At 39.6% G+C, this 14,491-nt stretch overlaps 2 protein-coding genes across 3 annotated transcripts in view; one reads left to right on the top strand and one right to left on the bottom strand.

Annotated features, from left to right (window-relative positions):
- The window catches only part of PPAT (phosphoribosyl pyrophosphate amidotransferase), a 42,758-nt gene that overhangs the window by 3,899 nt on the left and 24,368 nt on the right, over positions 1-14,491 (bottom strand). Inside the window, exons 2-8 of the mRNA XM_059844799.1 lie at positions 6,263-6,329; positions 5,255-5,461; positions 4,572-4,684; positions 4,309-4,454; positions 2,955-3,027; positions 1,507-1,658; positions 169-296 (exon numbers count right to left, since the gene is read on the bottom strand). Coding sequence (XP_059700782.1) covers positions 169-296; positions 1,507-1,658; positions 2,955-3,027; positions 4,309-4,454; positions 4,572-4,684; positions 5,255-5,461; positions 6,263-6,329 — 886 coding nt within the window. The remainder of the gene's footprint in view (positions 1-168; positions 297-1,506; positions 1,659-2,954; positions 3,028-4,308; positions 4,455-4,571; positions 4,685-5,254; positions 5,462-6,262; positions 6,330-14,491) is intronic.
- Positions 8,597-14,491, top strand: part of PAICS (phosphoribosylaminoimidazole carboxylase and phosphoribosylaminoimidazolesuccinocarboxamide synthase) — a 40,858-nt gene continuing 34,963 nt past the window's right edge. Inside the window, exons 1-2 of one of the 2 annotated variants that reach the window (XM_059844794.1) lie at positions 8,597-8,999; positions 13,530-13,616. In XM_059844794.1, the coding sequence (XP_059700777.1) occupies positions 8,612-8,999; positions 13,530-13,616 (475 nt within the window). In that variant the 5' untranslated portion in view covers positions 8,597-8,611. The remainder of the gene's footprint in view (positions 9,000-13,529; positions 13,617-14,491) is intronic. The other variant, XM_059844796.1, reaches the window with a different exon arrangement.

Raw genomic sequence — 14,491 nt, 5'->3', positions numbered from 1 at the left:
GAAGAAACAAGGCAGGTGGCTCACTAGGAGTAGCCTACGTACTGAAGATATAGAGCTTTATCAATATGCAACTCTAACAGCCAACATCATTATAGTCCATTACAAAAAGAGATGCGTATAACAATGCTTGGGGGAAAAGAAAGAACAAGGTAACAAGGTAACATTTACCTTTTGAGCATAACCAAGAGCTGCTGGGGTTGCAGACTCTGGAACAGTGCTGACCAGGTCTGCTTCCACAGGTGCTTCAATCGCAAGCTGCTGCCCACATCTTTTGCGGACTGAATATACCATCTGACCTACAAACAGAAAGAAGTGTTTTTCTTGGTATGAATGATTCACACTTCTCAGTCTTCTGTATGAATTTCTGTGTCAAGTTGAAGGCATAGAAGTCAGTCAGAAAAGTTCCAGAACTAATAAGCAGTTATTTGCCTAAGGTAATTTTTTATTTCCTTCCATAATGTCACAATCTAACATTCACATTCGTATCACTATATGGAAACTAAAATCCAGTTTGCCCTAATTGACTAACTAACTAAAGGTCCTGTGGATGTTACAAAATCTATCTGCAGGAGGAAAGAAATAGAAATTATGCCTTCCTGTTCATAACATGCATATTCTACTTTTAAACTGCTTTTTCCAACAGACAAAATTTATGCAATCCTTCTGTCTGCTTCTGTCCACTTACTGACTTTGAATCAGTTGGCAAAATTCACCCTGAATTTAGTAAGGAAATAAGAGGACTCAGAAGTTTTTAAGGTCCTACAAAACTTGCAACGTGGGAAAGAACTGGAAGTATTGTGATGAGATGAGGCATAGCAAAAGCTACAGCAGCAGCACCAAGGAATGTGAGAAGTAAGGATACTGAAGGGTAAGGTGATTGTGAAAGAAAAGGAATTCGGGGTGAAACTGGCTTTATAAGGGTGGGGAATTGTACTGGATCAATGGATAGCATGTCCCTAGAAATCAGTGAAGGGGTTGTTTGCCAGATATGAGAGTCCTGGCTAGTATTTTGAGAGCTTCTATTGAAATAATAATTAAGCATTACACTGACAATGCCAAGTACTTAGAAGTTAAATTACAAGCATCTTCCTGAAATGACAGTTATTGAAAAGAAAAATATCAAAATAAAATTATTTTTTAAATCCTGTTTCACCAGTCTAATTTTTAAAATGTTTCCCAAGAACCAATAAAGTCCCTTTCTTCAGTCTCTCACTTTTAAAAGATCTTTCATCTACTTTAATCTCATGTTCATGGACATTTTCATCCTTCCCACAGGACTATGCAGGCAGCCTATCTGAGGCTGTATCCACATTCAGAAACAGGAGGGTGATGTTACATGCTCCTCCTGATGAGTTTTATCTCAAAACCTTTGTCGGCCCATTCTGTCCCAGCTGCGCTCTGTAAGCTTATATCCAGTGGTACTCCACTATGATCTTTGAGTCACTGTGCTCCAGGATAACATCTCACACTATTTAGGGAAGAGCTTTGTATGTAACATTTTTGTACCTTCAAAAATACTGTCTGGTCTTGCAAAATAAACGTATTCAAAGATGCAGAATGCCGATGGATCTCCTTCAGATCTTCGTACAACATCCAGTGTCTGGACATCATGTCTGGATATTTTCACTATCTCCCCAGGAAGGACCTCCCGATAGTACCTTGAAAAAGAAAATACAGAGAAGTTAGAAATGTCCTCAAGCTGGATGATAATTTTGAAGTACAAACAAGAGCCAACTGACAGGGAAAAATGTTTTTGAACATCCTAACACGACAACTTGCTTCTATCTTAGGATTTGACCCTGAAGCATTTTAAGACCAACACGCTAAGACAACTGACCCTGACTAAAACTGAAGTCCGAATTAATATCCAAAACCAATAAACTAAGTAAAAATACTAAACTTGGTACCAGAGAATTATGGTACTTGTCCTGTGTGTGAGACATATTGTACAGGCTTAATTGAGATTGAATATATTTTAATAATATAGTCCTGTATCAATACTAGAGAACTTTTCTATGAACGGTAATAAACCTTACAGTGCAATATAAGAAATATAATCAAGAAAAGAGGTGGTACCCAAAATAATCCTGCCTCACAAGCGAAATCTAGAGAAATATCTGTCTAGAGATGATAGATAGCTACCCCCAAATGACATAAAGCTGACTAAAAATGTACCTTCTATTTCTCAATTCTGCAGAAGTATGGAATAGTTAGGTTAAAGTATGGAATAGTTTAAGTGCATTATGTTGAAGTGTTTAACCTTATAAAATATTTTTCTATATTCTTTAGTGAGTCTTCAGGTGGCTATTCTAATATCTAAATCTATCCCAAAATACTGAAATATTCTGGAGATACAAATCTGAGGTGAGCAAGTCTGTGTTTATTTACTGGTCAGGTACTAGCAGCAGCAAGCAGCACTAACTACTGAAGAAGTTTGGACAAAATGGCGTTATTGAAAACACACAGGATTCAGCTGATTGTCCTACATAGTGAGCTTTTCTTAACAGAAATTTCAAAGAAGTTTCAGAAAACAGTTAATTTTTTTCTAACAAGGAGGCCAGTTTACCAAATAGCATATGCTATAACTCAGATTATTTCAGCCTGTGTACCAGTGTAACTTTTCTGGAGGTGAAGAATTATTTTGTAATGCAACTATGCTGCTGAAAACGAGGGCAAAATGAATAAATTATATGGGTAATCAGGTATAATCCAACAAGTAAGAGGCATTTGCTTTGCTTTACTGTTACTTTCTGCACACGTCATTCTTTTTTTCCAATCATCTGTTTGAGAAAATAAAGTGGCAAAAACCAGGACTAGCAAAAACATCCTCCACAGCAAACTAAACTTTGGTGTCTTCATGTTGTTATAATTATGATATTTGGCAACTTGGGATTTAATGTTTAATCACTGTCTAAGGAAGAGTTTTCAGACAAAGTAAGAATCAGGCCACTTACTCTGCACCAATAGACAAAAAGCTGCAGGACTCAGAAGAAACAACCCATCCTTCTGTTTCAGTGTTATCTTTTCCTGAAGTAAAAGAATTCAGTTAGAATTCAGTTAGAGCCCCCAGCTTTTGCTACCATGACCCCCCCCCCAATCACATTTTTGCTGCAGTATCTGGTTTGCTATGGTGTGCAATTAAAGACTATTGTAATTTCTAACTAAAATGTATATCATTCCACTGTTTCCCCCTTTCCATTATTTAAAAAAATCCCAAACACATCCACAAAATAAACATCATAAACCTGTTCTAGGCAGAAGTGGAATAACGGCATCGTATTCACAGCTCATGAAGAGAAACAGTTCAGGTAACTACCTTTGTTATCCCTGCACTATTTCAAACTTTTCAAATTCTAGTTCAGTGACTTTAGATAGACATAATTACTTTTGTTGACACAAGAAAATCCTTACTTTTCCTAGGCTAAATTGTTTGATAAATGCTTTTGATTACAATGGATGCTGGATTGAATTCCAATGAGAGTTTTGACAGTCAACCATAGGAAAGATATAATTGTGTCACATAGAGTAGGAATGTCTATATACTTTAAAAAATCTTGGTAATTTTTCTTGTGGTTAAAATTACTCAGTTTTCTGAAGATATGGAAGAATTTATTGCTTTGCCTTTGAATTATTTTAGTCTGCAACAAGTGAAGATATTTTGTTGATATAAGTGACAACTGAAGGTATTTTGTTGATATAAGTGACAAGTGGAGAAATTGTTGATTTGCAGGCTGAGCAGGAACACAAGGAATTTTTCCCATACACTGCTTCTGTAATGGTCCATTCACTACATGTGACAGGGCTGCTTGGAATTCAGAGATACACTGCAAGTAATCCAGCACTTTTTGCCCACCTTACTATAGGAGAAAAAAGGAAGAAACCAGACTTTCTATGTTTCGAGACATTGTCCTGAGCAACTGGTTTTAAGTGGCCTGGCTTGAGCAGGGATTTGGACCAATGACCTTCAGAGCTCCCTTCCAACCTCAACCCCTCTGTGATTCTGTTCATCATTGCTTTCTTGTTTAAGTAATGTGAATTATTTAAATTGTATTACAGTTGGGATCCTTAACTGTGGCTATCATTAGGCCACTAAGATTCCCTGTACCTGGGGATGAAATTTTGCACAATTCCTATAAATGATTTTTTTTTCTTGGTAACTTTTTTTATTTTTCAAAACTGATTTTTGCATCACATATTTCTACTTACACATCAGTAAGTGTAGCTTTGTTTACTTATATCAGTGATTTCAAGCCTACACTATGCATATGGAGATTCACACACACACAAACATATACATACGTAGTTTACCTTTTCCATTCATATCCCCGACTGGAATAAGGCGACCAATGCAGAGCGGGCGATTCCCATACGGATCACGTACTGCATAGATTATGTCTTTATGCATAATTAGCAACGAATACGAAGTTGGAGTTTCCTTCATTAAGTTTTTTATTCTGGAATGAGACATAGGTGAATATAACTGTGTGCCACACGAAGAGCTGTGTGCATTTACAGCTGCATCATGCTGAGGTGCAATGGCTGGGGCTGAGTGTGAAGCCCATGCTCCTCACCTTGCCACCCAGTCGGCCGTATCGTCGTTTTCCAGTGGCGGTGTGAAAGCCAGCAGCTGGGTGATCAGCTCGCTGTCAGAACTGGTTGACAGTCCCACACCATGCCGCATAAGCTTTTAAGACACAAACCAAAAGTGCTACCAGCATTAAAAAAACAATCTCAATCACACCACTCAGGTTTGAACCTAACAACACCTTGGTGCAATGAACAAACGTTTCACAGTGCTTCAGGTGATCACAGCATAATAATGCCAAATTTCTTCCAACAAACCAGCTATGTTAAATGAGGTCAGACAATCTTCTATGCTAGCACTACACTTTCCCTTCTTCATCTCATTCCTTTGCTCTGCATGAAACCTAAAGTAATGCCACCAATATTCAGGGCATAAATTCATGTTTGGGTGATTTAATTAGCTTTGTGCATCCTCTGGGAAGAGAGTTAAAATATAGAAGAGAAAATATGAAATTGCCTATAACAGATCCAGAAAGATGTATCAAGGCAGAATCCCCTTCAGAGGATTTTTCCCCCAAAAATGGTTTATTTTGATTAAGGAGCTCTTTCATAACCCCAAAAATACACAAAAAAAATTTGGTACTAAGGAAGAGTCACAGCAACCGTATTGCTCACTTCTGCCTCACACTCAGAAAGAAACAATGCCAGAGCCCCCACAGGAGGTACTAACCTTCCTTCTGAGTTGTGCAGCATTTGTTAGCTCCCCGTTGTGTGCCACAGCAATCTTCCCATGAAGAGTCTCTACAACAAAAGGCTGGCAGTTCTGAAGCTCAGAAATTCCTGAGGTGGAGTACCTTGTGTGCCCAATACCAAGGTTTGAAGGGTACAGCTTCTTCAGGCTGTCTGCACTGAAGACGTGGTTTATAAGACCCATTCCCTTTGGGAAAAAATAAGAAAAAAAAAGTTCTGTTGGTTTTATTTTCCTGGTGACTTAGTAAGTTCTTCTGCTTAATGCTGATATAGTAGTATTAATAGAAATTTAAGAAAAAAGCAAATAACCTGAAAGATATGGGAAAGAAAGAAGCTGAGTAGGTCACGGTGCTATATCACATACCTTTAGTCCCATTTTTAAATAAAGCAATCTGCATTTTTGTGCTGAGAATTTTCATGGAACAATCTATTCCCTGACTAAAAATAGATACTTTTAAGGCTGTGGTCATTATGTGTCTTGTAACATCCCCCGTGATTCTCTCAGCTTGAGAAAGTCTGTGTGACTTTCTCAGGCCTCCATTCTTAGATTCTGTTTATTGCTACCTAGGGGTAAAGTAGTTGCCACTTCCTTGAGTCTCACTAAGAGAGATTTACTCATCCATCTCCTTGTGCATAGTCTGTAACAGTATTATTTTCTTTTTAAGATTAAAAAGAGCATCAATGCTCTTCCAAATCTGCAGAGTTAACAGAGTGCAGGGTGACTTAGGTAAAACGTCTTTGTGACATCATTAGCATGCTCTGGGTAACTTCTGTGTGTCTGCCACTGTATGCACAGAAACACCTATCAGGACAACGTTGGCAAGTTTGTTTTAAGCATTCACTCAAGACAGGTAGCAAAATGAGATACTCTGACAAAATCAAAACAGCCCATCAAGCATGTTACTTTTTCACTAACTACACTGTTTCTTACCAGAAACTAACTTACATGCATCTCACTTAAGATACAAAACATTTATTTGCATTTTACCTTGTGCACTTTGAATGCCTGGGATGACTCTCCATCACTCGTCACAATTCCAGCGCTCTCCTGGCCCCTATAGACAAAATAAAATTAACATAAAGCACTGACATGAAAATGAAACACTTTAACATGCAATGGATATAATTTTTAATGGTATTTTAACTTGTTGTTTGTTGTTTTATTTTACAGACTTATAATTGCTGTGTTAATTGCAGGTTTCTTGGCTGTGTTATGCTTTATTTCAAGACAGTCACATAAGGTTTGTGCCTAAGTCCACTAAATTCTGTGGGAATCTTTTCACCAAGAGGTACTGGCTCAGGCTCTTAATGGACTTCAATTTCAGTACAGGCATAAAGTAAAAACAGATGCTTAAGTGGAAAAGCCATTTTTAAAGGCATAATGGTCTAGGCGATAGTACTAGGTCCTATAATGCTATTCTATTTCTGCTTTGGGTGGTCAGATGTTATTCAAAACTGATGGTGTTGCTTAAGGGAATGGATTGTCTTTTCCACTGATCATCTATGCAGAAGCTTTTGCATTTTTGCACTTAGGCTGACAAGCTAGCATTTACACCTCTAAAACCTACACAGACCCTCTGACGAAAGCATCTGAGTGCATAAACCTAATGTTCAGCTTCTGAACGCAGGCAAAACAAGTCTGATATTCAAATGTCACTGCAAATGGAAATACTTCTCTTAAGTACATCAGCCTCGGGCTGGCAGTTGTGCTTTGTTGAGCAGAAGAGCTGATTCAGCTGAAATACGTGTGTTTTCCCTGTCCTGCTGTCTGTCTTCCCCAGCCCTTCCCCCTGCTGGGTCCCCTGGGTGTACCCCAGATCCCCAAGGCAGGCAGAACACTGTACACTTGCCCACAGTTTGTAATCCAGTCCTTATCCATTGAAAAGGTCTGCTTTGCAGATTAGATTTTTTTTGGAGGCTGTTTCATCTCCCTTTAAAAGACTTCCTGAAATAAGGCCGTGTTGCCTACAAAAGAACTGCTGCTATGTGCCTGTCTGTGCCTGTAATACTCATCAGGACTTTGGTGGATGGGTGAGGTCCTGCCCACTCTCATATATAATAATGTCTGAATAGGAAAGATATTTTTCGTAAAAAGGGAAAGACAATTGAGGTCCTACTTGTGCACTGGACTGATTTAACTCAGCTGAAGTCACTGGAATTATTTATTACAAGCAACAATAGAATTGGGCACAAAAATCAATAGAATGGATGCTAATCTACAACTGACAATGCTCATTACCAATTTTCTCCAGTTCATAAAATCCTTTTATTTGTTACTTGTCTCAGTTGGATGTAAAGCAAAAATGTTGAAGAACGCGTGCTTACAGAAAGCAAAACAAACCAAACTTCCCACATATCTGAAAAAATTTCCCCTGCTAGTGACACAGTTCTTCAAAGAAAATCATCAGAGATGAGGACGTTCTTAAAGCCATTTACTTCAACTCGGGAAGATATTCTATCTATAAACATGAAGACTGGTAGTAAGATTTAAGGGTTGATGCATTGCATTCAGCAACTTATAACTGCAATGTTAATATTACAGGAAGTTTCCATTTCAATACTGTCATGGTCTCTTTAAATAGTAACTAAATCACTAGGAAGAGAGAAGCAGAGACCCCAAAGAAGGCCTTGGTCAAGGCGCTGGATTACATCTTTCACTTAGCACTGACAAAAGGCATGGGATCTCAGTGTCACTACCACAATGCCTGCACCACTTTTCCAGCTGAGCCAGACTTGAAGCATGCCAGCTTTTATTAAAACATCACCAATATACAAAACGTGTCTCTACGGCCCGCAGTTCAGAGGCAAACAGCGCGCAGAGATGTGAAGCTGTGGGCAGGACGATCCCGAAGGCGACCCGTGTGGGGAAGGCTCGGTCCCGCGGCTGTGCCCCTCGGAGCAGGGGCGGCCCGGGGCCTCCCGGCAGAGCCCACGCCACAAGGGGGGTGTGGGTGTGTGTGTGTGTGTGTGTGTGTGACGTTGCTTTGTTTTGTTGGTTTTGTTTTTTTTTTTAAGGAACGAAACAGACTCTTTTTGCCTCTCTTCTCACACCCTGGTGCCCCCACTGACTCCCGAAGAGGAGTCACAGCAGTCAGCCCCGGCCCGGCCCGGCCCGGCCGAGGTCCCCCCTCCCCGCTGGCGGAGCCGCTTCCCTCGCCCGGCTCCAGCGCCGAGCCTGCTTATTTGGCAGTGTCTCAAGTTACTCCCCTCAGGCAGCTTGAGCCAGTAAAACTAGATCCTTTCATCTCGGCGGAGCTTACTGACAACCAGCCGTCTGGTTTCCTAGGAAACAAAATCTTGGCTAGAAATAGTGAATCATTTCCAGGTCACTTTCAACATGGAGAGTGGAGCAGGGAAGCATTGGACTGAGGAGGAGGTTAAAGCCTTGTTAAGCGTCTGGTCAGAAAAAAATATCAGAAAGCAACTGCACGGCACCCTGAGGAATAAAGGAATATTTATCTACATTGCTAAAAGGTTGCAGGAGTTGGGAGTGTGCAGGGACTGGAAACAGTGCCGTGCAAAGTACAAAAACCTCAAGTACGAATACAGAACGGTTAAATATGCCCACAACTCTGGGGATGTCACTAAAACCATGAAGTTTTTCCATGATCTGGATGCCATATTGCGATATGAGCCTGTCACACAATTAGCAGCAGAAGAAAACGGCAGGTGTTCTGCGACTGAGACGCAGCTGAACACAAGCCCCACAACAGACAGCATGCAAGGTAAAGAAAAATATTTTTGCTTCTATTTTTCTCTCTTTGCTTAAAACTCAAAGGAACAAAACCGAAGCCCGACTTGGCTGGCGCTGGAGCGGAGGCTGCTCAGCCCCGGCAGCGCTGTTAGAAGTGACTGGATGCACGCCTCGCGCAGGGGAATAAAATGTTAGCACCCACCAGTGTCGAAGTCTGTAAATACAGTGTAATTCCAGCAAAATTACGCTAACTGCCTGTATTGCAGCCTCGGTGAGTACTTGCTAGTGTCCAGGCTCCTGCACGGGGTGGAAATGCTTAATTAAAATAAGCTGCTTTCCTTCTCTTTGCCTTTCATTCACAGTACTTTGGAAGCAGATTTTCTAGAGCTCCAGTTAAGATGTAAACATAAAGAAAAAGAAAAGGTTGAAACTGTCAGGGTGTTGTAAAAATCATTATTTGTTGTGATACAAGTGAAATTTAGGATTTTTATTCTTATTTCTCATATATATATCAGCTTGATATTTAGGTGTGATGACTTAAGGTAAATTATTTTATAAGGAGTTTTACTTTAATATTCAAGAAACACATGCGTGATAATCTCTCATTAAAAACTCTAGTTTAGCAGTGAAAGTAAAAATTATCATATTTATCAGACTGTTATGCGGCAGTCCAAGTGAATACAGCTGCCTTTATTCTGAAGTGGGTTTTGCTCAATTATTTGCATCTCTTGTTTTATTCAACCTTCTCTGCATATGCATTTAAGCTCTGCTTAACATTTCATTAGGGTCAATCTGCTGTTTGACATCACTCAAATCTCCTTGTCACATCCTAAATGTCACTGAAGCACAAGCCCCAATGATAGTTATAAGTACCAAAATAAGATGACTAAAAAGAGAAATTAAAAGCTTAATTTGTTCCCAAGCTATGTAGTAATTTACATTAATTTTGTGAATATTTTTTAAGAAAACAAGAAACTTAACATTATTTCCAGGGGTCATTGTCAAAGGCATATAAAAGAGCTGGACATTGAGTTTGTCCTTGTACCATTCCACGTCTCCCTCTACAATGCTGTTTTACAGATCTGAGGAAAAGAAATTGCCATTTTTCATTGTCATTGTTTACCTTAACAAAAAGCTTGACCCTTATTTGTCATCAGTATCAGAAAGCCTCTAATCTGTCAAAGTCACTTCAAATTAAAATGGCATTTTTATAATATTGTAATGTGCTCTCTGCACTGTGAATTGCAATCCATTTTTAAATTTAAACTTGCAGAACTGAGGCTTATACAAGCTGATACACTTTGAAGACTACATGAAATCAGGATAGTGTCCTACATCTGAGGATCTGCCATTAGATTATCCTCTGTGTTTTGATGTAATTTGCACCTGGTAATCCTAATTCTCATCTGCTTCAGACCCCTAGCAGATTTAAATCAGCAAAAGTTAATTTCAACTGTGAATCCCAAACTATAGTCAATCTATAAAAATAATTACCCCGGGTGAGACATGCCTTGTTTTGAAGCACTAGGACAGTCTGGTTTTAAAGCTGGTATAATTAAATATATCTCTTGATTTCACAAGCACTTCTGTTACTACCTCCAGAAAAATAAAAGCAAACAAGTTTAATGGATAAACAAAAATTAAATGCAGCTAGCTGTAATAATGCAACACTAATGCAAAAATTGAAATGCAAAGATTTCTGCAACAACCACAACTGAGCTGCAATGAAAGCACACTAAGATAGAAATGTGTCCTGCAGCTATGCAGAATGCATGCATACATCCACCACAAGGGGCTGAGGGAACAGCTGTGAGATCATCAACTTTCTTATTTAAGAATGCAAGTCAAGCAACTAACACTGTACTAGAGGCCCAGTCCTATTCCACCTTCAGTCAGAGTCCGATGCCTGCCCAGCCCAGTACTTTGAAGAGCACTTGTAAGGCTAAACTGGCATCAGTGGCTCTACAGCTGATGCTCTCAAGTCCTCCTGCAGGGGCAGAGCTGCCAGTGTCACTCCCACAGAGGGAAAGGCAATCCCTGTCACAAGCAAAGAGCCCCCTGCTCCTGCCCCAGCAGCAACTGCAGGCCCCCTCCTGGGCTTCTCCCCTTCAAACACGGTCTGTTGCAGGAGAGGAGAGAAAAATGGTCCCTCACTTCTTTCAAAAGAAGCAAAGACATCTCGTTTTGAGGGGGCTGGAGGAATCAAGGATGTCTAGGCTCACAGCTTTGGTAGCAAAAACAAAATGCTATCAGCAAACTAAAACCTGTGACTAATAATACGTGTCCACCATGAACATCTTATTTTATTTTAAGAAATTGGTTGCTATACTGATTTGTCTTTTTAAAAAGCATGACAGGGGACAGGGCATGTTCCCAAATAATACACTGTATATTTACCATTCTGCTTAGCCTCAGTCTCAATATTCTTATGTATGCTTAATGTAAAGATGCAAAGCATGCCCTTACATTATCTCAGCTACTGGGAGATTGCTGGGAAGGGGGAGCAACAGGAAGGGAAGAAAAGAGACTACTTTTTTTTATAGGAATGAATGGCTATGAACACTATTCAATAGTGTTCCCCTGAGTATTTTTCATATGTGGTAGAATCAGTTTTCTTTTGAAAGTGTATTTGAAGAAATTATTACTGAAAATATTAATCAAATCTGAGAAGGGTGTCTCAGTACAAACCTGGCAGCAACACATAAGAGTTCCCAGCTTGTTCATGAAAAGATAACACTTTATGCATAAGCACATGCAGAAATGTAAGCAGAGACGTTCATGCTGCCCTCCCAAAACACATTTCAGAGGCAGAGATGTAGCTTAAATAATCATTAAGAAAGATACAAGTCAAAGCGTTCACTTCTCTTCAAGTACAGTTTGTGTATTATTGCACTAATCAACAACGAAGAAAATCTACATGAAGTGGTGTGCTATGAAAAATGGTATCTTACATTAGAGTTCAAATGAATGACCTTGCAATTTTGTTAATCAAGTTAAATCAAGGATTAAAAACCAAAATACATTATTTTAAAAAATATTTGCCTAGTAATTTAAGTTATTTACACTTTTTATATTTCTTTCTTTATGTTTAAATATTAAGGCACTGGTCACCTTGCCTGACCTTCACTTTACCTCAGCAAATGCAGAAAGATTACAGCTGAGCAGAAACGCATCAGCAATGACTGGCAGAAAACTCAGCTACTAAAATGCAGGAAGATCTTTCAGAAATGCTGACATAAAAGTGTCACTTATGCATGGTTTTCCATGTCTGCACTTTTTAACATGTCATTGACAGTATTTCATATAGTTTTTTTTTTAAACAAGTGTGCAATCATTGAGTAGCTTTTGTGGTATAGTAATATCTTTTTGTGGTAACTGTTCTTACTAAAAATAAAAGAAGTTTCTCTTTTAATATAACAATGTAATTAACCTTCTGCATGCTAGTGCTGATGGCACACTCAGAAGCCTTCCAGGAGAGAATTTATTCTCCTTTCCCTGGTTTGCTTTGCTGCTCTTAAGCAGCTGAAATGCCAGTCCTGTGGCTGGAGGTGGAAGCAGGAGCAGCATTTCCTGTCAGGGAAGCCAGGCAGGCAGCTGGGAGCAGTCAGAGATCAGGCCACTGCATCTATGAGTCATAGTCAGCCTTGCTCAAAGTCAGGAGGGTTTAGGATAATGGTTTCAAACGCAGTTTTTGGACGTCAGGGGTAGGAGATTGCATCCTAACAGCACCTCATTACTGCTCCCCGTGAGGAACTACCGCAGAGCTGCGGGCTTTGATCTGGGTGCCCTGCCTGGCTGGAGCTCACAGAAGCTCAGCTCCTGTACAAAGAAGCAACATTTCAAACCTCCTGTCAATGTGGTATGTAGAAAACAACACACTGCCAAAGGACAACTTACAAGTCTGTACTCTGTGAAAATCTAGCTGGTTCTGAACCTGACGCACATATGCTGCTTTTTATACTTACACAGCAATTGCTATAATGTTCCCTTTTAAACAAATGTAGAAAAGCTATGCTGGAAAAAGCTAGACTTAATCCTGACAGCTACAAATACACCTGCTGTCAAGTCACAATGAATATGGGTTCCCTCCCCATACTGTTATTACTAACAGTTATTCCAATGATTTCCAGAGCTCTTTGCAGAACATCCTGATTTTCTTCATACTCTTCTAGGAATTTATTTTTGTTACATAAATGGATTTGTGATTTTATGAATCTATGTGCAAAGTCTCCTTTTATTTGTATGTCTCTTACTTTACATTATTATTTACCCTGAATACTGCATCAGAAGAGCATACAAGTCACTAGAATCAAGTCCGTTTCAACCAGAATTTTTAAAAGCATTTCAAACAGGCTTCATACCCAAGACATAAAATGATTTGCCTCCTATAACTCATGTCCCCTGTATAGAGACAGCTATATTAATTTAAAATTTAATTTAACTATAAATTAAGTGTCGAGATTTCCAAGTTAAAGATCTTCTCACAGTGTATGGACATTTAAATTTAAACTTCTAATTTAGTCCATACCTATTTTTCATCTAAAAACTCTTTCCTTCCCAGGTGAAATACCAGTTTCTTTAGAAGATGATGAGGATGCTCCACGAGATCCACTACTTTTTATATCTCATGCCAGACCAGTGCAACTAGGTATAGTATGATGGTACAAAGAGATCAAAAACTAAAAAGCAGCATGGGTGTCACAGCACTTCCTGATAAACACTGTCATTCTGTTTCTGATCAGTATAGCTTTAATGCAGCCACCCTCTGGCACCATCTCTTGCCAGAGCTAGCCCTCAGCAGTGTTGTGCATCACTAGACACTGACCACTGTGTATGATGTACCAGCTGCATGACCCCCATTTGCATGCAAAACACATCCCATGCTATAGCTTAATCATGTTAAACTGCATTAACCTCAGTAATTTTGTTAAATGCCAGTGGAAAGTATGCCAAATAAGAGAGGATACCCATGTCAGCTTGTGGCTTTTCCCTAGCTCATTTTATTAAATCATGGATGCTTAAAGAAACATGAGGGAGTGGCCTGAGTCAGGAGAGAGATGCAGAGCAATCCAGACTTGCAGAGGTCTCCAGCATAAACCTCAAAATCACCTCTCCAAGAAAGGACTGGTCAGCAATGTTTTAGTCCAACCAACCACAGAACTCAATTGGAAAATGTCCTACTCCAGTAGCTTTGCTCAGCAAAGTTACACCCTCTAAGCCTTCGTATACATTCCAGTCCAGTTACAACAACTTCCATTACAAAATTTGCAAGGTGCCATATTTAGAAAGAAAACAAGGCACAGGCTAAGCCTATAGCTCGGTTGGAAATGAACTGACTAGTGAGAAATACTGGCCTATACAAAGAGTAAAGAAACTTTATTCCTCCCGGATGCCCCCGTGCTCTATGGCTTTGACTGGGAAGTGTAGAGTGCACCTCCTTGCACTCTTTGTCCTCTCTTCTTGTCATCTTAACTAGGCCTTTCCTCTCTGGCCTATCTGATGTTGGCAGTTATCATCTGTGGC

The sequence above is a fragment of the Haemorhous mexicanus genome, chromosome 4, assembly GCF_027477595.1.
Source record: "Haemorhous mexicanus isolate bHaeMex1 chromosome 4, bHaeMex1.pri, whole genome shotgun sequence".
Classification (NCBI taxonomy): domain Eukaryota; kingdom Metazoa; phylum Chordata; class Aves; order Passeriformes; family Fringillidae; genus Haemorhous; species Haemorhous mexicanus.
Note: the sequence above shows the minus strand (reverse complement) of the source record. Positions and strands in the feature narration are given on the sequence as shown.